The sequence below is a fragment of the Scomber japonicus genome, chromosome 12 (assembly GCF_027409825.1).
Source record: "Scomber japonicus isolate fScoJap1 chromosome 12, fScoJap1.pri, whole genome shotgun sequence".
NCBI classification, from domain to species: Eukaryota; Metazoa; Chordata; class Actinopteri; order Scombriformes; family Scombridae; genus Scomber; species Scomber japonicus.
In genome coordinates, this window is record NC_070589.1 from 8,014,484 (window position 1) to 8,038,593 (window position 24,110).

Consider the following 24,110-nt stretch of genomic DNA (forward strand, 5'->3'; position numbering starts at 1 on the left):
AAACTGAGGCTGTGGATGAATTTCTCAGACCTTTTCTCGTTTGTTGCCAAAAGCCCCATTTTTATTCATTCTCTGCCACAATAAAAGCATGACACTGCACAGTTAAAAAAGCTGAGTTGACTTTAACATCTGCCTTAGGATGTTGGCGCTTTCTTTTACTACTCAATCTACTGAATCTTTATCTATAAAATTTCCCCAACTTGGATTAATAAAAACCAAGCCAAATATTATCCAGTACTATTTAGTCTTTGGAGTTGAGTAGCACTCAGAAGCCTATCTCTTTTTACTTGAAAAGTTGGCTGAGATTACTTAGATTTTTCTTATTGTCAACATGTGCTTGTGCAGAGCCAAACCAACAATGAACTAATCCTACTTACGAGTATTGTGCCTGTATCCAAAGCCTGAAATATCGGCATCACTCTGTTGTCCAAAAACTGTGCTACACATCACAAAGTCTTGAACTCCTACTGAAGTTCTTTGAGATATTTCCAGCGAGAGCAAAAAGTCCAGAGGTTGTAGCTCGTTTATTCAGGTAGTTAACGGAATAGTGTTCCTACGCATTTGCAGAGCTGGCCATACAAGGACCTACCCCTGAGACGGAAAATGTTATTGCTGTTATTAGTCTTTGGAGCCATTTCTAAACAAACTAACATGTCCTAACTCTTGGTAATGAAGGAACATGTCACCCAGTGAAGCGGTATGTTCCACTCATGTGTTTTTAATGGGTTTTGGACAACAGCGGAAGACAATATATCAGGCTATGGATACACACACAATACCTTATCCTTACCCAAAACATTTTAGTGCTGTTTCCCTACCAAACAAACAACATCACTTTAGTATCCTACAAACAATGTTGCACACAGTCATTCTCTACTAATTCCCAGTGCTGGAGTATGCCTGGAGTATTTTTTCTTGATGAAGTTAGTACTAATTCGTAAGAGATCAGCACAAAAGACAAAGACCTTTCTGGTACAGAACATTGATGTTGGCGGTGAGTCAAAGTCCAGCCTGCTCTGCAAGTAAGGGCTCCACATCAGTTCAGGCCTGTTTGAAGTGCAGGGCAGCTGTTTTGATTTTGTGGACTCACAGAGATATTTGTTGTTATGCTGTTGGTTTGACTGTAAAGAGTTTCTTCATTTTGGAAGAAGTTGAAGAGCATCAAAGCATTTGGGTTTTTGACTCCAAGACATACGGCACCTTTTAGGTTCCAAGTATGCAGAGAATGCTAACATGTTGTGCTTGTATTGAGTTTTGAAACCTGAACATACATATTCAACATACATATTATTCATTTTCAAATGTTGTCAGTTGTAATTGACACCATATCAAATTACAACAGTTTGAAGACTTATACATGGATTCATGTTTTAGGCATCCATGCCCAAAGCCTCCAAGCATTTTCTTTGATATTCTTCAGTTACCAGTTTGGTGTTTATAGCTGTCTTGTTGGCAGGAAAGATTAGCATATCTTGAAAGTCTGCCCTCCACTCAAAAATATGTTTTTCTTCTTGTTCCTACAGTTGGATGTTTGAGCTTCAGTGTGGGGAATGATGCATGTGCAGAGTTTGACACTAGAAATCTTTTTTTGTTCTTCTGTGCTCATTAAAAATACAATTTTAAGGGATGGGTCTATGAGCATGATTTGCAGTATCACAACTAGTTTGAAAGGTATTCACAGTCTAGTATGCAGGCTTACACAAGTGTGATGTGGAAACTTGAAGGCTCCAGTGCACAGACACTGGGAATTGACTTTTCGGTGAAGTAAGACACATCTTGTGTCCAGAAATTAAACTTTTTTGAAATGAACAATATGTACATATTCACTTTAATGATCTTCACATGGTAATTATGCTTTTTTAGACATATTAATGAACCAAACAGAGTATTTTTAGATGTTTGAAGGGCATCTTAAAGGTTGTGATAGTTCCATTTTCTTCTACTGGCAGTTAGTTTTGTAATATACAGTGCAAAAGTCAGCTAGAAGCAGCGCCAGTGCAGACTGATACTGTACTACTGACTGAACTCAAGAAAGACCCAGTAGCATAGCTGCAAGAGAGACGAGTCCATCCTCCCATGGGTTTCGGATGACGGAGTGCTAGATGTGACCCTATTAATGTCAATAAATGTTTGCTTTGGGCTATCTCAGCTTTTTCACCCACTTTAAATGACACACAAAACACAAAACTTTCTTCTAAAGAGCTACAAGAGAGCGCTGCGTTCAGACAAAACCTGACGCCCAAATATATTTGAACCCTTTCACCTCCTTCACACCCACCAGACACCACGAAGATAACGTATATGTCAGAGGATCACGCAGTTTGCTGAGATCACATTCCATAACTTCTGAGTGTTGAAGTTGTTAAAACTTTTTACAGCTCCCTCTTGCTGCCATTTGGACTCTCCGATGTGTGAAATTGCCCGGCGCTGCTCTAATTACACTGAGTGAAAGTTATCCAGCTATGGTTGCTTCATTTTCATTACAAAATAGAAAAACACACACACACAACGAGTTCGATCGGAGCTTTCCACCTAGGCATGATGTTAGTGAGAGCCCACCTCGCCTTTCACAGATGATTGATTACTTTGAAGAACTCACCCTGAAGTGAACACAAAGGTAAAGATGACTGGGCATGGATGTTATGTTGAGTTACAGAGGAAGAGGAGAAAAGGACCACCACGAAGAGAAGAGGAGCAAGGGAATGAGAGAAGGAAACAGAAAGACAGGAGCAGGGTTGAAAAAGATGGAAAGATCTGGAAAGCGGCCTGGGCTATGTGGTTTTGATTTTAGCCGTCAGTCTTCTGTCATCTCAGAGAATCCGTCTCACATGAGCTGATGTACAATTCTCCACAGATCTCCCCTTGGCTTGCCTTTCCTTTTTGTTTTCCTTCACCCCTTCCTCATCTTTCCTCTCAATCTACTGTTCCTCCTCTCCCGTCACTTTGCCCCCCCTCCCTTCCCCTCCCGTCCCAAATTCTTATCTCATCTCTTTTAATCTGTTTTTGACCACCTCCTCTTTTCTCATCCTTGCCTCCTCCTTCTTTCCTCGAGTTTGCCCTTTCTCTGGCCTCTTCTCTCTTTTCTTTTTACCACATGTTCTTTCTTCACATCGTTGTTTTCCCTTTTCTCCTTTCTCATTATCATCCTCTTGTCTTCAATTTTCTGTTTTTCCCCCAATGGCATAAAGAAAGGGTAAACCATAGGTCAGATAAAGCAGCTGTTGGATAGAAATTACAGGATATACAATCAATCTAGTCGGATGTATACAGCCTTGAGGTGTTGCGCAACATTTTCTCATTGCAAATGAATGAGCGAAACTCCCAGCTCAGTGGATAAAGGCTATATCCATGACAATACATTTTATAGGATAATAAATTATGAGTTATGATGGATGCCTTGCAATATCTTTACACCATGATACTTTAACAGGCATTGATGTAACTGTGCAATGTGGTCATTTAGATCAAATGGAATCCCCATTCAAGATAAGTAAGGGAAGTCCATCAACAAGAATGTATGTGCTTGGTTTCTACAATTATGGATTTACAGTAGGGCCTATATATAACATTGAATTATACTTTACTAAATACATGGCTTAACCGCTTACTGTGGGTGTGGTGAGTGTAATAAAACTCAGAATGTGTATACTGTATAACATAAATTAAAGCTATAAACCTTCCTAAACTTAAAGACAAATGAATCTACTATGTTTCAGTGGTTTGTTAATGTTGTTTTTACAGTATCTGCACCGGTTTTCTCCAAACTTTTTGTCTTTAAACACAGACAGTAAAAGGAGCATGATAGTATAATATCAGGGCCAAATGTGGAATTGTGAAAATGCGATGGATGAGTGGATGGTGGTTGTACTACATCCAGAGATAGTTTCTGTTTTTATCATTTTTTTTCCACTTACATTTTTCCTTTTACCTCTGTGTATCTTTTCCTACTCCTCTGCTACTCACCTCAGCTCTAGCTGGTGTGGTCTCCTCACGAAATGTTACATTTTGATGTTACAATTCTGGGGGGAAAAAAGGTGCAATCTTCTCATCAACTATCAACCAACTGTTGACACTAGGATTTGCATTTTAACCCAATGTAAATAATTTGTTTTAACACTAGGGCCACTGCTCTTGCAAACTGTTTGATGCTACATCAATATCTGAAATATTATGTCTTCCCTGAATTTAATCCCCAAATGGGCTGCATGATAAATTCCAGAAGGACTGTGAAAACAGAGCATCCATTTACGGGAAAAGATCTGAACAGACACTACTGATCATCTGTGGAAGAAACACAAAGATACAAAAAAAAGAAGGAATATCTGCCCTTTACTTTCTCTGAAGGCTCATCAGAAACAGATGTCGGAATATCCCCACGTTTTCTACAAAACATCCTTAAGATTGTGTTGTTTATACACAGAGTATATAGTCATTGACAGCTGCACAGTTGCATTTGTGTATTTTTTTTCATGTTTGTGATTATGTAATGTTAGACAAGTCTACATACATACAGCTGATGATTATAGCATCCAGGACTCAGCTAGATCTGGAGCTGACAACAGCTTGTTTGTGCAGTAATCTCTTCCTTAACAAGCTTCAGGCACACAAGGTGAGATCATAGTGTAAGCGCACACATAGACACACGCATATGCACGGTCCCCAACAGATGTGTGGAAGCTTCATGAATAGGAAGTCTGCTTTAAGTCAGGGTACTACTCTGCTGGACCAGTCTCGCTGTGAAAACAAACATCCCCTGAGCTGTAAGCAATCCAGTGATGTAACAGCTTTGATCACCCAGCGAGGGCAAGGTTTGCTCAAGGGTCAGTGGAACACAGAATCCAATCAATAAACACATTACTCACCTATCCACATCACACATACAGACAACGGGGTTGACCGGAACATGTGTGCTTCACCCCAAACCTAAACCAAACCGAGCTTCCTCTTAGCACCAGTCACTTCCTTCCAGCTGCCACTGCTTGACCACCTCCACCTGCTTTCTCTTTACTGCAGTGAGTGCAGCACTTTGTCCGTTTTAGCAATCAGCAGTTGGTCCCTTCAAACATATTATATGTAGTTTCCACACACAGCTTTTATTCCCAGCACCCATTCAACCACACGTTCCATGCTTTTCATGGTACAGTTTTGGTAAGGCTAGCATCAGCCCAGAGGTCCCTTTACCTAACCACATTCCAGGTCCACCTCGTTAACCCTGAGGCATTCTCAGTCTAGATGAGATATGGATATGTAATTCTTTAAGCATGTATTGGATGAACCCCTCAGATTTCTGTAAAGTAAGATATACCCTCCACTGGGAGGCATCTGTGGTGATCTGTGGCCTGAACCACCTCATCTGGTTCTTTTTGATGCACAGTTGTTCTTGTCCTCACTCTTTCCTAATGTATGGGTGTATGTACCCTGTCCCTAAGGGTGAGCCCAGGCAACCTGCAAAGCAAACTGATGTTTTTACTCTTGCTTCCATCCAGTCATTCAGTCCCAACCCACAGGATGTGATCATAAAAGGACATGTTAAAAGGAAAAAGCATTTTCAGGATCATCTTGATACAACGTATGTAGACATTGCAGCAATATGCTATTCAATCATCTGCTAGCACCACATCTAGCACAACCAATAACAAAATACCACTTGATTTTAAGACCTCAGACACTGCAGGTTTACCCATCTTTGCCAAAATGATCATTGAAGTCTCCCTGTGAAGTCTTAAATTGGAGCCATCTCCAGGACCTGCCCAAGGCTATATTTTCAGAACTCATTCTAAATATTGATCTGTGTCAGAGTTTCTCTTTCTGCATTAGGCATCACTTGAGGCGCTCATACTCAGGGACTGATGGATATCCTCACACCACTTGGGGGTTCTCACCATGTACAAATCCATTTTTGAGATTTAGGTTCCTATCAAGAAGTTCAGAATCAATGCTGCAAATACAAGTGTGCTGGACAATATGAAGTCAGAACTGGACATGAGTCTTCCCCAAAAGAGAAATTACATTCATCTTTCTATTATCCAGTTTGTATAGCCATGGTTCAGTCTCTTCGAGTACCCTTTCCAGGCCTGTCTCCAAATTGTCTCAAGACATTACCATGGGAGATCCACAAGAGCCTCTTGATCCCTGACAGTGTTGCAATGACCTCCAATGACATCACATGATGACACATTTTGCTTCCGGATTATTTATCTATATCTACTGTTAATGTACTCAGACCTACACAGTATATAAATTCTGATTTTCATATAACTAATTCAAATATTCTAATATACTGTAAACTATCATTTATGTAAATACGTTTGGCCGTTAACAGATTATTGACTCGAGTTCTCAATAGAGAGCCCAATTATTGTATGTCATTACTATAAATATGATGTGCACCAAAACTGTTTTAATATGATTCCTTATTTAATTGAAGGCCTGTTTTCTGTATTTATTTTGCCTTCTTGATTTCCTGATTTCATTTTCAGACAGGGCTAAAATTGTAAAAAAAAAAAAAAAAAAGTTTCATAAATCCCAGAGAAATAAAAAGGTTAATTTGATAATTAGTAAAGGTCATGGCTAAGGTACGGTATTTCCTTTAATAGTGGCCTAAGCCTTTATTTACCTCAACTACAGAAGGTACCAGGCCTTTATTGGAAACAGGCTTATATTAGAGGCCTTTCTAATTACCTCTGTTTGATTTGCTCATATTTCAGTAAAAAGCCTCCTTGTTTTCTGATCTGCTTCCAATTGCTCTCTTAAATTTTTGTTACAGCATTATGCTGTTAATACAGACTCAACACTTGGCCATGGAAATAATCCCTTCATTTCCTGCCTTTCATAGTGAAACATTTGCAGGCATACCATATGCAACAACACCCAGACAATAAAGCAAAGTGGATCAGAATGAATGAATCAAGGTTTAAAACGCCACCATTGTCTCAGTTTGAACCCTGTAAAGCATATTGGGTACATTTATTGGAAATATAGTGTATAACAGTAGATAACAGTTTTGCAAGGCTGTTGACATTTTTAAGAACAGTACCAGTAATTGAATTCTAAAAGTGTATTCTTAAAGGTAATTTATCATCAGTGCCATGTTAATCTGCAAGATCAGTTTAATATGTACCAGAGGGTAAATACACCCAGATGTCACAAGCCATTCCTATTTACAGCACAGTCAAATATTCTGTAACAATCCTATCCAGCTTCTATCATAATCCAAACTGAAAAATAGGATATTGCCTAAATATTACAATTATTGCAACATTAGTGGTGCAATTTCAGGTAGTCACTGTCCTCCTCCTCAAAATCACAATCCTCGGCATTATCACTGTACTCCTCATCATTGTCAGTAAGAACAACTTTATTGTTAAATAACTCCTCTTTATTTTCCTCATCCTGGGCTGCTTGGCATCTCTTAACGCAGCTGTCTGAGCTTGGTGAGAGCCTTCCGTCCACCAGTGTAGGGCTGCCCCTCCCTGAAGCAGAGGACGGGATTGCCTTTGCTCCACAAACTCTTAAGGATTTTCTGATCACATCTTGGTCAAGTTTGTGCCAGGCAGTGACCACAGAGTACATGAGAGGTGATGGGTGGGGGCTTACCTACGGATATGCATTCCTTATCTGCATCACCAGCAATCCACTGATCGTAGGGTTCACGTAGACTAGTTGAGGGGCTGGTTCCACATCATATTTTGGGCTTATATGGAGCAGCTTCCCAGAATCACTGCTGTTGTGATATTGATGCATGAGGCAATGGCGCCTTATAACACTATTAAAGATTCAAGAATTTTATAAATGACCCTTAACAGTATCATTTTGATTGTTTGTGTTTCCATAGAAGACATTAGAATCTGATCTGTAGGAGCTCAATGTCTTCCTGAGGTGAAAGAAAGAAACACCTCATCTTTAAGGAATTCATTCCCGTCAGTGTCTCTCCCTGTCTGCTGGGCATCCAGATGAAGGAATGACCTAATACATACAAAGACACATACGCACATACACTCCTTTTTTGTATTTATTTCTTCTGCTGGTCATTGACAGTGTCAGGCTATCCAGATTCACATTTTCCTTTGGGTTGGACTTGAAAGACCAGAGCACATGAACAGACAGCTGATGGGATATGTTTACTTTTTTTTAGAATATTGTAATCAAGATACAGCATTATTAAAATGCTTCATTAGATACAACAGGAATATTAATTTAAACTGTGGAAGCAACTGTGAGCGAGCTTACAGCATCAGTAGCACAAATCATCTTTTATTCTCATTAATTTTATTTGTGCCATAATATTTTATCACATCCATCAGCTGTTCTCATTGCTGCTTTGAACTGCCTATTAGCAAGGGTTACTTTGGCTGAAACCATCCCTGGAAAGATGATGGGCCTGTTTGGGCAACATCATGAAGAAGATAAATGTACTGTATGTCAAAGGCTACACTGCACTGGTAAATCAGTCTCTCTGGCATGCGCTCGTGGAATTAATGAAAAACACTTCACTAATAGCATTCCGGCACTGTCTGATTCCTCCCAACTCTTGCTTATATCATTCTCCATGTGGATTTGCTATTCTTCTTGTAAATACCACACACAACCCTCCCCCTTGCCTTGTAAAAAAAACAACTCTACACCTCTACAGTACATGCAAATGAACAGCAGAGCGCACTGTGCTTGTATGCTTGAATCTACCTTATGTCTTATTTGCCTCAACATGATGAATTCAAGCATAACAATCCTAATTGAGTTAATGTCTTGTGTTGTCCAGTTAAAGTCACCATGGCAAGCTGAACTTCAAAACCAATTCAAAACCCAACCATTAATCCAGTCTGAAGGCTGCTTAAATATTATTGGTACTTCAGTTGTATCTGTTGAACCAACCTAGTTGTTTCATACAATAGCTGGATAATTAATCATTTAAATAATAATTTAAAAACACATTGGTCCAGAGTAAAATATCTTGGCAATATTTCTGTCCAGATATTCATTGTCCTTACATGATCATCTGTAAAAACATGGTGATCCACTGCTATCAACACATTAGCATTGTTGTTGTGAGCATGTTAGCATCCTGCCACGTTTAGCTACAAGCATTGCTGTGCCTAAGTACAGCCTCGGTGCTATCTAGTGCTGCTAGCCTGGTTGTAGACTTTGAATCTTCTTTTATCAGCTAGCAAGCGTCTCATTGAAATTGTCAGTGTTTAAAGTTGCAACCAATGAAAAACTGGTTTACCGCAGCAATCACAATGGTGTGTGTGTGTGTTCTCAAATGTGATTTATCATTCTCTCTTTCTCTAACTGGCCCTCTACTAGCTATCAGTTTTGATGTTTAATGAGTTGTAGAGTTAGCATCAGCCTGGCCACCTAGTGGTCAGTAATCAATTAATTGTAGCAAAAATTCTTGAAATCCACAATTATTCAAAGAAAGACCATTATATTGTTGAAACATTAAGACCTTGTTGTGACAACAGATAAAAACCTTCAACTTCCTCCACATCTCCTAAAGAGCATCACAATCACTACAAAGTTCTGTTCCATTATAACTGTTTGGACTGTCAAATTCAGCTGGGAAAGACATGTTGGATTTAACAGCTAATTATTCTGGCAGATAGTCAGTACTAACCAGGAAGGTGAATAATGTATCATTTTGAGATGCTGTTACATGCTGGTAGTTGACTATATTGTGTTTTTGGCTAAGAAACCTTTGGCAAATTCGCAAGCCAAGTAGTAGTTATAATGATATGCTGTGCATATAATGAGTGTGCTGGTGAGCATGCCATATTCTGCATTGGTCTGTTGCCATTGCCACATTACTTATTTATTGTGTGAGAAATCCTTGCCAAAACAATGTTATAATTTTGTCTTTGAAGGAGAAATTATACCAGCAATAACAAAATAGAGCATCAAATCAGGTTCAGGTCTCTGCAGGACCAGGTGGGTTTAATCAGTTTAGGTTTTGAAGGCGTGGGTACAGACAGGGATAGGGTTTCAGTTTTAGGCCTGTGCAGAAGTCTAAAGTGAGAGAACTTTAATTTGGAAAAAAGATGCAGTGTGTCTGCTGTTTTACACAGAGAACAATGCCACATTAAACAGAAAAACCATATTTCAATGAACACTGATCACTGGCCAGTGAAAGCAAGGAAGAGTAGCCTTGATATTTTCAGCCAGTGGTCCAGGAGGATCTGGAGTCCCAATCAAGAATTGAGCATTGTTCCTCACTAACAGAAAGTGAGGAAGGAAAGGAATGTGTTGTCAGAAGAAAATAAGGAAGGATGCATAAAAATGACGGAAGGGAACTGATATTATATACTCCAACTTCTGTTACATTCATAACTGTCAAGGAACTAGCACAGCTCAGGTGCTGAAAGGACAGTTGCAACCACTATATTCACTGACTACCATGAGAGCTACCACCGAAACTACTGGTCAAATCAATGGGTGAAAATAAATTATACAGGCAGAAAACAGGCATGGCTTTAAAGTTTTAGTGAAACCAAAAAGTTCAAACTGAAACTGTGGGCCTTGATCGATCATTATAGATTTCAGTTCACAAGTTCAAGTGTTGGACATCTGCGTGCTTTCAAAGACTTTCTATTGGGATTGTGCTTCACTAAGCATGCAATGAATAAATACACTTGGAACAAGCGGGTGTGAGCTGACACGTTTTTAGAAGCACATCGTTTGCGTGAGACGAACAACTGATAACTGAACTCCAGAAGCACTTAAAAAATGATTTCAGTGTGGATTGCCCATAAAGGAAAAAACGTCAATTGAGACAAATTGAGAGGAGAAAGACAAATAATGAAAAATGGAGAGGGGAAAGAAATTTAAGAGAGATAAAAATGTTGAGAGAGCCCAAAATCTTTTTTTAAAAACCCATAGAAAGCACTGATATGTGTGTTTTTGTTTCATTGTTTTCTACCTTTCCGTATAGTTGTTTACGAGGTATTACATGCATGGAGTCTTAGCCTTCTCAAACACTGCTGGTGTGTTATTGACTTTATCTGCTTTTGTCCAAGGTGTTTCATTCTTTTATTGACATATTTGGCAAAATTTACCGTTGGCGTGCAAAGCACTCTCACGGCAACTGCTATCAATTTGGTCAGACGCACAAATTATAAAACAATTTATCGCCTCTCTGAAGATGTAATGTTCAATGAATTATACTGCCGTGACGCAAATGGCAGCTCTGCAGTATACATATCAAACAGAAATTGTGAGAAAGCGCACGCAGATTCAAGTGCCGTTCCTACTTCTTTCACGCAAGACCGCTTTCTTTCTTTTTTTTTAATGACACCCTCAGGCCTTCTGACCCCCCCTCGTCCTCATTTTACTTTTCCTCCTTCTTCCTCCGAGTCAAGAATTGCCCATTCATATCCAATGGGATGTTGTCCTTCAGAAGTCGAAAACAATCCTCTCTGTGTGGCCAATCATCATGGTCTGGTAGTGGTTGCGTTCAACTTCGTAATGCCAAGAAAACGAGAGTGAAGGGATTGTCAGTGATCTGTTGTTGTGTTGCCGGACCCATTGCCTTTTATTCAATGGAAAGGTAGACAACTAAGTCCAGATGGTATGTTGAGGTTTTATCTGCCAATTTTGTGTGTGTGTATGTGTAGCTGCCAATTATAGCTAGTTACAAGGAAGCTGTCTGCTTTAACTGAAGTGGATGAATTCCCAGGCAGCCCATAGTGAAACCTGTTATAGGATGGAGAAAGGAGAACATTTAAGCCCAAGTGTTTACCTTTATAGGCAGCATCTGTGTGTTTGAGTGTAATTTTGTGTGTGTGTGTGTGTGTGTGTGTGTGTGCGTGCGTGCATGTGTGTGTGTGCGTGCATGTGCTCGCACATTGCTACGGCACTGTAAACTTCCCATTTGCTCGCTCCCTCTCTGTGCCCCGCTCTTGTTTTCTTCCCGCCCCGCTCCTCTCAGTTCATCAGGTTCATCATATGCGTCTCTCTAAACCTGAATACTGTGTTAGTGGATGGCTGCCTTTTCTGTAAGACATAGTGATATTTCAGTAAAATAAGTATATAAAAAAAAGGTTTATGATGGTGTATTTTTAAAGTGTGGTGAATGTAGTTCACCATGCCCTTCATCTTTATCTATTATCTTTATTATTGTGTGTTAAGTACAGAGCTGGAGTCAGGGTTTCGTTAGCCTAGCTTTGTGTAATGAGCAGAGGCAGTTGAAACAGCCAGCTTTCAAAAACACCTACCAACAGGCAGTCTACCAAGCCACAGGTTAAACAAATGAGATACAATGTGTTAATTAGTCAGTTTTAGATATTTTTCAATTCTGGACAGAGCCAAGCCAGGTGTTTCCCCCTGCCTCTAGTCTTTATACTAACCTTGGTTAAACATGTGTTGACTCCAGCTCCATAATTAACACACAATGGGAGTGTGTTGTGAGTTAAGTTAAAAGGAACACCTTAGAATAGGAATGTAAAAAGGATGCTCGCAAGTTGAAGTGTTGGACATCTGCGTGCTTTGAGTTCAGTATACTTTTACCTCTTTTGTTTCCATATAGGACTATCTGTTGTCTGATCCACAGTAAAAACATTATCATCTTTAGAGCACCTGTCCTTTCCATTAAGAAGCAGAAAAAACAGCAGTGGATTGGCTGGAAGGGTCAACACACACACAAACTCACACACACACTTACGCACATGCACACACATATGCACACTAAGGGTCTGGGCCTGCACAACTGAACTGACGACAGCAGGCACGACTTCAAAAGGTGAAACATCCCATAACTCACATCAGTCTCCTGGCAATCCTTGATTTTTCCAACCAATCAGACTTTAAGAATGCTGAGGGTAAACAACTCCAGCTGAATGACAAGTTTCTCAGAGTGCCCCCCTCCCCCTTTTGCTAAAACCGGGTCTCCACAATCTGTGTGTGTGGTGCGTGTATGTGTGTGGTGTGTCCACATTATTACTCTGCATAGGACAAGATTTTCCGCTGTAGACAGACTCTGTTTTATTTGACCAAATTTGAAAAAGACGATTTGTGTTACCTTTGGTCATGTTTGGTATCTTGTGCCCAGCGTAGGTGGTAAAACACTCAGTGCGGACTACATTTATTCAAAATTAGTCACTCTTGTAAAATCTGCTCGCATAAAATACTCTGCATCAGTTTTACTACAAAATTTGAACTCTTGAGTCCGCTTGCTATTTTTTTCCAGAGCTTTCAACCGCATTACATCTTCAGCAGATAGAATTTGCTCCATCGTAGAGCTGTTTTCACTTAAGTTTCAAAGTATGTAACCTCGGTCACATGATAACAAGTGATTGTAAATGAGGAAGTTGATGCATGGAGATGCGGTTGAACTATCACACTCAAAAATGACACCTGAGGAAATATCTACCTAATATCTCCTTCCTTCTTCATAAAGTATTTGCAACTTTTTTCTTAAAAGTTTGAAACAGTCTTCCACTTCCCTGCCTTTGTTAGCTCACTGCTGCATTTCCTGGCACATTACTGCCACCTGGTGGTCAGTGGAACCGTGTGAAACAATTGGCAGGAACATGTATTGTGTCACTTGCATCACGTCTATATTTATTAACCTTTTATTTTACCTTGAAAGACCATTGAGGAGGAATTTTCATTTACAAAGGTGTCAAGAAACAACAACACAGCGACGCAAAAAATATGTAGGTAAACTGAAGAAAATAAAATGATGAATAATACAAGTAGACATAAGATTACAGTGAAGTTAAAAACATTTACAATCATTTAAAACAATAAGTGCATCTTCGTCCACAAGACCAACAAAATAGGGACCATATAGTGCTACTAGAAGGCAAAGCGTTCACACTATATCTTTATTTATTGCTCCAAATAGAAAGTTTAAATCTGAAATTCCAGTCTGACTCTAACATGTGTGAAAATGGAATTTCATGAATGTTTTATCTATCTCCACAAGGTTTGTGGGTGGACTGCCTGCACGAAAACAAGTAGATCCGTGCCTATAGCCATAAATTTTAGAAAACCAATTTCAATACCATACTTTTACTATCACATTCACACTATCTCAAATAGTGGCTGCCTAAAATAGCGGATGCCTGCACAGGAGCAATCAGGCTAGAATTCCCTGCCTCACACAGATTTACTGATGTCGCTAAATAGACAGATGTACAACACTTCCCAAATGAACCTTTAACAGTCTACCGATGTCATCTTAGGATAAGCCGTCTGGCCGGTGCTGTAGAAAAGAAATGCTGGATCATGTTCCTCAGATGGTGGGGAGTACAGACTGTTACACCATCTGAGAGAAAATACATTTCAATATGTTTTGAAAAGTCTGAGCTACTCAAAATGTGCTGTTTTTTTCCTGCCAATAGTTCAGTTGTCACTTCCAAGATATGATAAATCATCAGACCTTCATTTTCCCTTTTGATTCAAAGTGTCATCCGACTGCTGTTTTGCCGCAATCTGCATTGTGTTCAATGTACAAAAGGGTTATTTCTCTTTTACATTTGCCTTCCTAAATATTGAGCAGTGGAGGCTTTGAAGAAGTTGATTGACAATTGTGTTGGAACCCCATGCTACAATGAAAAATGGCTTTTCTTTATGTACTGTGGCTCACAGTAAATCAAGGAGGTCTTACTCTGTTAAAGTTTGAGCATCCTTAGGGAGGCTTACGCATCTATCTAGAATATGTGCCGACAGAATAACCCTATGAAGGGGCAACCTAGACAGAGATTTATGATGATGAAATGTCTCTGCAATCAAGCCAATAGATGAAATAATCAGTTAATAATAGGTGATATGTAGAATCCAAAAGGTTAGAATTCTTCACATAGTGTTTTCATAGGAATTTTCAAGTTCATCATAACAGTCATAAGCTGGCCAAGTCAGCAGCCGTCAAGGGTGAAGTATTGCTCTGATTCATTTCCAGAATCAATTTCATTTTTTTAGCTGTCTGTCAGCAATCAGCGGCACTAAAGAAACATTTTGTTTCTATGTATTCTTTTTCTTCCTCTGATGTTGAGTCATGTCCATAAATGCCATGGCAGCACACAGTGTTACACGTCTCCTTTGACTGAGATATTTGTTATAGTCGAATTAGGTGCACTTTCTGTTCCTTTGGCCAGCAGGCCACCCACATCAAGCATTCCTCTCGTCATGACAGTGCGCTACAGGGTTCCTCAAACTGTTTTTAATGGGCTGCTCACTGCAGTTCTGGTAGGATTGATGGGATTGACAGCAAAGATTGTACAGATGGTGGCACTTGAATCTATAGAATAATGTTATGCATCTCAGTCTGCCACAGTTCAAGGTGAACCAGTGATGCAAAGGTATTTTCAGAGACTCATTTTTGTGCTGTGTACCTCCGTGTTTTAATAAGCTCATGACTTTGTGTTTGAGTAAAGGCTTGTTAAAGGGTTCATGAACAAACCGTTTTGAGTCAGTCTCCTCCTTCTACTTCACAACTTTTCAACATGTGAGAAAGGTGGTTTGGGAATGAGAGCAAACAGGAAAGTGAGAATATGAGCATGTGAGAATGGATCACCCATCTGCACTTGGCTAACAATTTTCTAATCACAGTCCATTTTACACTGCCAAAGGCAAAATACGCGCCTTGACATCAGTGATTGAGGTGAGGCCAAACATGCAATATGGTTCAAGAGAGCAATATAACAGACTTTCTAGTGGGTTTTATAGTGTAATGCCTGTTTATCACGACTCAGGTCTTCTTTTTGTAGTTTTGGACGTATTTTTCTATAGGTTATGATAGTTGGTTATAAGCCACAATTTCACTTTTTACACTCTCACAAGCCAAGGTGAAAGTAGCATGACAGTTCTATTGCACTCTTAGGATAGAGGTTAGGATGGATTACTGAGCTTACAAAGTGTTTGACACTGGAGAACTCTGTTTGCACCTCATCTTCAAACATCTGACCTTTCTTTTGAGATTTATTTTTAACATGACCACAATCTTTCCTTAAAGGTGCATTTAGTGGCATCTAGTGGAATGGACCTGGCAGCAGTGGAATATAATATTTATAAGTATGTTTTAATTAGTGTATGATCAGCTGAAAATAAGAATCATTTGTTTTCATTACCTTAGAATGACACCTTTTAGTGAGAGGTTCTTCTTCCATGGAGCTTGCCATGGTGCACCACCATGTTTCTACAGTAGCCCAGAACAAACAAACACTGGCTCTAGAGAGGGCCTTTCATGTTTTGCCAAGTTTTGCAGCCACCATGGGTTCTTCTACATGCTAGGAACGGGAATTCAGCTGGTTTCAATGTGCAACCTCACCACTAGATGCCACTAAATCCTACACACTAGTCCATTAACGTTCAACAAAATTTATTTCAATTGCCGTAACGTAATCAAACCCTTAAAAAAATTAAGAAAATACTCTTTTTTGCTTTCTTGCAGAGAGTTAGATGAAACATTTCCACTCATGTCTTTCCATTAAATGGAGTTACAGCCAGGAGAATGTTAGTTTAGCTCAACATTCAAAGTGAAAGCAAGGGGAAAACAGCTAGCCTGGCTCTGTCCACAGGTTAAAAAAATATCTGCCTACCACAACCTCTAAAACTCACTAATTAACACGTTATATCTTGTTTGTTCAATCTGTAATGAATCCTCAAAGGTCATTTTTACCTTTTTAAACCAAATGTGGTGTGTTTATGTTATCCGAGTAGGGGGTAGTAGCCTCAATGTGATATGAGGAATCAGGCTATTGAGGGCCCCCTCTGGAGCCACAAATACATATGCAGTAGTAGGCTGCTCCCCAACACCTGGAAAGAGCTTTTGATGTGTATATCAATGTAGTTCCCCTTGTTGATTTATTGAGTTCTAGAAACAGTATAAAAGCATTACAGATTAGCCAGCTCAGAAGCACATTTGAATATCAATTTCAATCATGTACCACACTGTACTGCTGCAGTGGTCATGAGGGGATTTACAATAAAAGAAAAAAGGCAGGGTATCTACATGTCCTGCCTTTGGAATCACTGGTCTTATATATAGCGAGGCATGACAGAGAGCCAAGCACAGGAAATTGTTTAACCCTTTCTATCCTGTGTTTTTCTTGCTGTCTACTGTAGCTGAAAGGGAAAATAAATAGCTCCCATGCTGTATTTCTCTTATTTCTTCAGCCACAAAAAGATTGAATTTGTGCCATGAATGTACAGCTAATTTAAGTCTCATTCTGTAATGCTGGGCTGTTTTTATTCGACTCTTTAAGTATGTTTTTGTAAGCCTCATAAAGACCCTGCGGTATGAGACAGTTGCGGTAAACATGGACAGTTTGTAAGTAGTTAATACATCCACAAATCTAAACTGAACTGCTAATGTTGCGATGCTTAGACAGACCATAACTGTATATTAAGATTGATGCCGCTCACAATTTCCCATTTAGAGCTCGACTTGTTCAGATATTGAGAGAATAACTCAACATATTTCCAAACTGCGTTCTCCAGTGAGGTTTTCAAACACTGTTTCCTTTTTATACGCCTCCTTACACGCCAGACAGATATTCCAACCGGCTTTGCAATTAATATGCTAAGTGGTGCAAAGCCTCACAATGTCACTTTTCATTTACATCTCCAGGACTGTTTATATCTTTCACTCGCGTGTCAGTCTCTACACTAGGTAAACACCTCGCTCTGACAGCTGCCACACACTTTTTTTTTTAATCCTCACGCTCTCTCCATGACTCCGTGGCACTTGGCCTACTGTTTACCAGCTGGTGACATCGGCCAGAGTTGACAGGGAAGACATAGGTGACCACCTCAGAGCACCTATCATTCACACATTCACGTATTTACACACACATAGAGGCAAAGCTCTTGTGGAAGAAAAGGCACAGGTGACCACCCCAGGGTGTCCATCACATCACACACATCCACACACACGTACACATATGCCTGTCTGTGTGTATAAATACACACAGACAGGCGCTGCTTGTGTAGAGGAGGGTCACTTATGACCACCTCAGAGCACCCATCTCTTCACATTACCTACACACACACACACACACACACACACACACACACACACACAGACTTTTTTCAAGCAGAGGGGTTTTTCCCCTGTACAGTGAAACACACACCCCAGTAGCCAAATGCCCTTTTGACGTACGAGGTGCCAGCTGGGAAAACATAGCTAGCTGCATGTGTCACCACCAAGCTGGGCAACAGGAAAGGAGCCCTGAAGATGAGGGGATGGAGGAGGAGGAGGAGGTGGAAGTGGAAGTGTAGGTTCACAGGGTTGCTCTCATATGTGAGATGCTCAGGTTATCCCTGATTATAACTATTCAATCCACTGCAGTTTTTTAATGTTGTTTTGAAATATAAACTTAGTCTTAAAATATATATTTGATAGTTTATTTATTCTACAAACTTTTGATACAGATGGATAATGCAGGTCGTTATAAACATACCCAATTATAGTTTTTTCAATCATGTTGCACATGTGAACTAAAAATAGGATTTTGTGATTTTGTATTACGCAAGTGTTTCAGTCCACTTTGCTTTTATTGTTGCTTTTTTAAGGTTTCGACTGTTTCAAAGAGTGTGATTGTTTTATTACCCTGTAGATGACGTCAAGGACTTATGTATAAGGTGGGAGTGGTAGAGCTGCAGTAGAGGTGAGAGAAAAGTCATAGCTAAAAGGTTTAGCATTTTGAATCTGCTGGGAAAAAGCGGGTTGGACAATGAATGTGTAAAACTCTTCCCTCCTGCAGCATCTACTGTCAAGGTGCCCTTAAATAAAGTATCAAACATCCAGCCACAGTGAGTGGACTGCATGTGTAAACCTGCATCTGTGTGAAACAGAACACGCTGTTCTTTTTGTTTGTCTCTGAAATCAATGGAAGTAAATGGCTGAGTAAGAACATATTAGGTTTCTCTAAAAAGTATATTTTTGAAGTGATCAAGAGACTCCTAAAAAGAGAGATATTCATTAATCTATGAAAAGATCAACTTCCCTTTTCATCATCAGAACTCGAAAATGATTGTGTTGTTGCTGTGCTTTATCAGACCTTTAACCCTCATGGATAAACCTTACAGTGTGTTGTGCTCAACCATAGCAGTGCTCATCTCTTGCGAATTTTGTTGAGACTTCTGTTATCAAAACAGCAGAGAGCTATGGCTAATGTCAGCCTCCATAGCAGGCACATGCTTATGCAGTATACTTTATTAAACCCAGTGGAGGAGGCCCTATCTTACCTCAAAGTAGTTTAAAATGCATATTTAAATTCATTTAATCATGCACTGTTTTTACAGTTGTCTTTTATTTTACTTTATTTATTTTCTTCTGTTTATTTTATCATGTTTGATGCATTGTTTGTTTTGTATGTGTTTGTAAGGTGTGCTTGAGTGCTCTGAAATCTGCCCATAAATAAAATGCATCATCATCATTATTATTATTATTATTAACTTGTGATTCTTATAATATTTAGAAAAGTTCATCATAGTTGTATTTTCAAAGTAATAGTTTTTTAAAAGAGAAAAGTCAGGCACTAGCAGCACATGCATTATAACATTTCATGTAGCATGTTCTCATATTTTACATGAATCACTTCGGGGTGACATTCTGGGTTTAATGATGTCATATTAACAGAAATGTTTCCTTCTCTTTGTGCCACAGAAACGCTTTTGAGCTTCGTGGATGACATCTTGTCTGGAGCCAGGTCTCCATGTGTGATGTTAGGGGACATCCCCAACCTCCTGTCCTCTTCCATCAGCATGATCATTCGCTGTCTGGAGCCTGATACCACCTACATGTAAGCTACTGACTGTTTATCTCATGAACATGTCAACTATATAAATATGTATAAACTAAATGGACCCAGTCCTGATATCAGTCCATACTACATGCTACTTCTAAAGAGGTTTTGAGTATGTTGTGTGTTCTCGTGGACAAAATTAGAAATTCCTGTCAAAACACTTGATTTTTGAGCGTGCTATTGATAGACACTATTGTCCAACATTTCAAAGGAAATAGAGGAGCTACTCACAGCTGGAAGAGATAAGCATTATCATGATTGGGGTTAGACAGCTCCAGAAAGATCATAGAAAACAAACGAAAAATTATCTTTGGATAAACATTTGACTGAAGTTTAGTAAGCATTATCACAGTTTGATTGACATCTAACTTTGTAGAAATGGCAGAATTACTATAAAATAGTTGTATGTTGATTTATCATACACCAACTGCAAAAATGGCATACTATGAAGATTAGTAATACATAGTATAATTAGTATGTAGTATGGAACACAGCAAAGGTTTATTTGCCAGAAACAGCATGTGTATCTGAGAGATGTTACATGTAGCTAGCTTCATAGAAAGTGACTGATTTGGCAGTGGGAAGTAGCTAGTTTACCTTCCAACGTCTCCAAAGTGTCTTACTTACACATTGGTGCATTTAACATATGAGGGAATACAAATAGAGACTGTGTTAGGCAGCTACTTTGTCAGAAAGTGCAGCTGTCTGTTTAAAAGACAAAGCCATGCTGTTTTAATAAAGAATGAAGACACAATGTCAAATACATTTCATTTCCTTTGGCTGCTTTACAATGAAAGTGTTGCTGAACGGACTTATATGAAGCAGCAGTAGAAGGATGTTCCGTTTGTTCTGGCACCGTGTAAAGAGAGTGAATGGTGAGGTTGTTATTATATGCACTGGATTGTTATTATATGCACTGGATTTCATGAATGAATCGTTTCCCTGTGAATCCTGGATGCTTAGGTAATAGGAATCTAACACAGGAATGGTGGACTTCACCACTCTCAATAAAAACTGCTATACAAAGATAATTACTGAATGTAAAAGTATGGAATGGCTATTGCTCATTTAAAGCCACAAATGATTCTCATGTCATAAGTGGTGTACATCACTGCATGCCACATTTTATTTTTATATTACCAAGCATCATTTTTAATCTTTATATTACAATCTACTAATCCTCAGTTACTGTAGAGCAATTAAAGGGGACCATTACTCTCATTTCCAACCTTATTTTTATTCTGGGAGTCCACTAAAATAAGGTTGCATGATTCACAATTTTTTAAACTCCGTATTTATCTTATACTGGCCCTTTATGTAACCCCTCAGCTCAGCCTCCGTCTCAAACAGTCAGTCTTAGCTCCTGTCTCTTTAAGGCCCCCTCCCCATGAGCCCACTCTGTTCTGATTGGCCAGCTTTTGAGAGGCCTGCTGAGGGGCAACACTTATCAAAGTCGTGTTAAGTTACTGCTGATGTAAACCCAACATATCCTGATTTGCTGTCTCATATTAATGACTAAACAATGGGGAACTTTTACTTTGAAATATTTCAAGGAAATTAAACGCGTTCCTCACCGAATTGGCAAAGTTTCGTTAGCAGCACGAAAAACCGTTCAACACAACAACATCTGGAGATATTTGGAGCTGTTTGAGTGGATCAGTTAGAAATAATGCAGGGAGGAATATTACAAACAGAAACAGTCAAAGTGATGATGATGTGTGATGAAGAGCTGCAGGCAACCAGAACACCTCTTACAGATATACTACTTGTTTTATGGATGGTATGGATGGAAAAACACTCAGTGTGCCCACTCAACTCAAGTCATGGCTCAGTGTGACTACCCTGAAAATTATGGAAAAACACCATAATGTTAGCAGAGCGGAGCAGTGAACTTGCCTGCTGTGCATTTAGCAGATGATCATATAAATAAATCCATCACGAGGTGACATCAGCTTGAGCTTAAAGTTAAAAAAAGAAAATGTTGGGGACCAAGCATTCAGAGAAGTCTGAAGCCGGATCACTTCTACAAACATTTACATCATTATTAGACACTTCTGCCATGTTTAATATAAACATCTGATATTGTAATATTGTATATAAATATGACTGTAGATGAGGACCAGCATAATTGATCCCCTTTAAATATTTCTCCTCTGTGATTTTATAGTATTTCCTTCTAGTGAGCCAAAGAAGGCCAGTAGGTCAAATACAGGTTAAGTTAGAAGTTCATGACCACAGTATTTTTTCACGTGTATTTAAAGTCCTAAGGGAAACATTGAGTTCATTTCAAAGTGAAGTTTTTACATGCTGTACTAATCATTGACTAAATGTGTGGGGTGTGGCACCGATCCTTCCTTTGAGAGGTAGGTAATTGGTCCAATTCACTCTGTATTTTTGGAATAGTATGAGTCTCTCAGCAGACAGCTGTTGATGCTAATAGTAAAAATATGATTTATTCCATGTTACATTTAAATTGTAGGAGTTTGTGAAGTAGTGAGTTTCTCTGCGCGCGCACACACAAACATATACACACACCGGATGCTCTCTACACATGCTGACACTTATCTCACAGACAGCCTGCCAGGAGGGAAACCACACGAGAGAGGAAGAGAGGAAGAGCAAGGTGGAGAGGAACGAATGAAGAAGAGGGGTAGAGCTGGAGAAGTAGAGGCAAAGTTTGGGGTAGAGACAGAAAAGGAGGGGAAAGTGAGAAAAAGATCAAAAGCTACAAGTGGAGGTAAAGAAAACAAAAAAATAATAATTTTAAAAACAGGCTAAGAGGCCCAAGGACGAATCCCCTTCAAATAGTTTTGGTGTATGCAGGCAGAGTGAGCAGCTACACATGCCGCTTTAATCCCAGTATCAGCAGGACTCCTGCACGCTCTATTCTGTCTGGCAGCTCATTCATCTCTCTGAGCTGAGGCCTCGTCGCTCCCTTACAAAGCTTGAGATTGGCACCTTGAATAGCGAAAAAGATGATGTATTGTGTGGTGACAGGTATGTACATGCTATTATGTAAGCATGACACAGAAAAAACGTTCAAATAGTGTAAAATCTGATGCTCAAGTTGTCAAGTTTCTATTATCACTGAAGTCTGCATTTAATCCACAGATTAGGCTATTAGCATTCTGATTATCAAGATGTCAGCAGGCAATGTCTTCATAATTCATTCCTAACATTTTTATCTGTAAGTTCAACTTGAATGAAATAACAATGATATCTTATATATTTACTATTCTCTGATGCTGCAGGTGGATGAAATGTTATGTTTCAGCCACTAGGTGGAGATATTAATTCAGAGAAATGGTGTCTTATTAGCCCTGTGAAGAAGTGTTTATTGTCAGTCTGGCACCAGGGGAAGTTCTGTATTGATAATGCAGGCTCTCATCTCCAAGGGGAGTCATCTAATTGAATTACCAGCTGCAGGAAATGCAGCAGCTGCCAGCTGAGAGGTTGTTGGTGCTGCTGACATGATGTTGGTACAACAGAATCATCACACTCCTTTGCTGGAGGCCCATATATTACATTTTGCAGAATGTTCTTGATTCTGTATTGTTGATCTTAGTGTGTGTGTGTGTGTGTGTGTGTGTGTGTGTGTGTGTGTGTGTGTGTGTGTGTGTGTGTGTGTGTGTGTGTGGCATGGCTATCATTATGAGCCAATTTAAGTTTAATACCAGGGAAGTGAGGACATTTTTGCAAAGTGAGGACATTTCAGCTAGTCCTCACTTTCTGACACACCTTCAAAGGACTGTTTGAGGTTTCAGACTTGGTTTTAGGGTGAAGGATAGAATTGGATTTAGGTTCAGTTTTGGGTTAGGGTTAGACATTTAGTTGTGATGGTTAGGGTCAGGCGTTAGAGATTACATTATGTCTATGAATGTCCTCACTGAAATAGCTTTACAAATGTCTGTGTGTGTGTGTCTGTCTCTGTGTGTGTGTGTGTGTGTGTGTCTGTCTCTGTGTGTGTGTGTGTGTGTGTGTGTGCGTGTGTGTAGGTTCCGGCTATGGGCAGTAGACAACACAGGGCGCCGTTCCAGTCCAAGTGAGGTCACCATCAAATCTCCGTGTCCAACTGTGGATGACGTCAAAGCACAAGGTGAGAAAAAGAGACACAGACTGAAGGCAGAAAGGTTGCTGATTGCTGGTGGCTTTTAGAAATTAGTTTCATTTTCCAACACTGTACACATGCTGAAGGTGATAGTGACACTAAAACAAAAGTACTGTGTACTGTAATGTGCAATATGGGTTTGTTGAGTAGTTTACAGGATTAAGTCAGTGAGTGATGAGTTGTTAAAGGGAAAAATGTGTGAGATTCCTCTTCTTAATGTTCTATTAACCAAATGAAATGTAGCTACAGCTGTAATTCAT

General features: G+C 39.4%; 1 protein-coding gene across 1 annotated transcript in view; it reads left to right on the top strand.

Annotated features, from left to right (window-relative positions):
- astn1 (astrotactin 1) overlaps window positions 1-24,110 on the top strand; it is a 389,683-nt gene that overhangs the window by 351,358 nt on the left and 14,215 nt on the right. Inside the window, exons 21-22 of the mRNA XM_053329701.1 lie at window positions 19,604-19,739; window positions 23,738-23,838. Of these exons, the coding sequence (XP_053185676.1) occupies window positions 19,604-19,739; window positions 23,738-23,838 (237 nt within the window). The remainder of the gene's footprint in view (window positions 1-19,603; window positions 19,740-23,737; window positions 23,839-24,110) is intronic.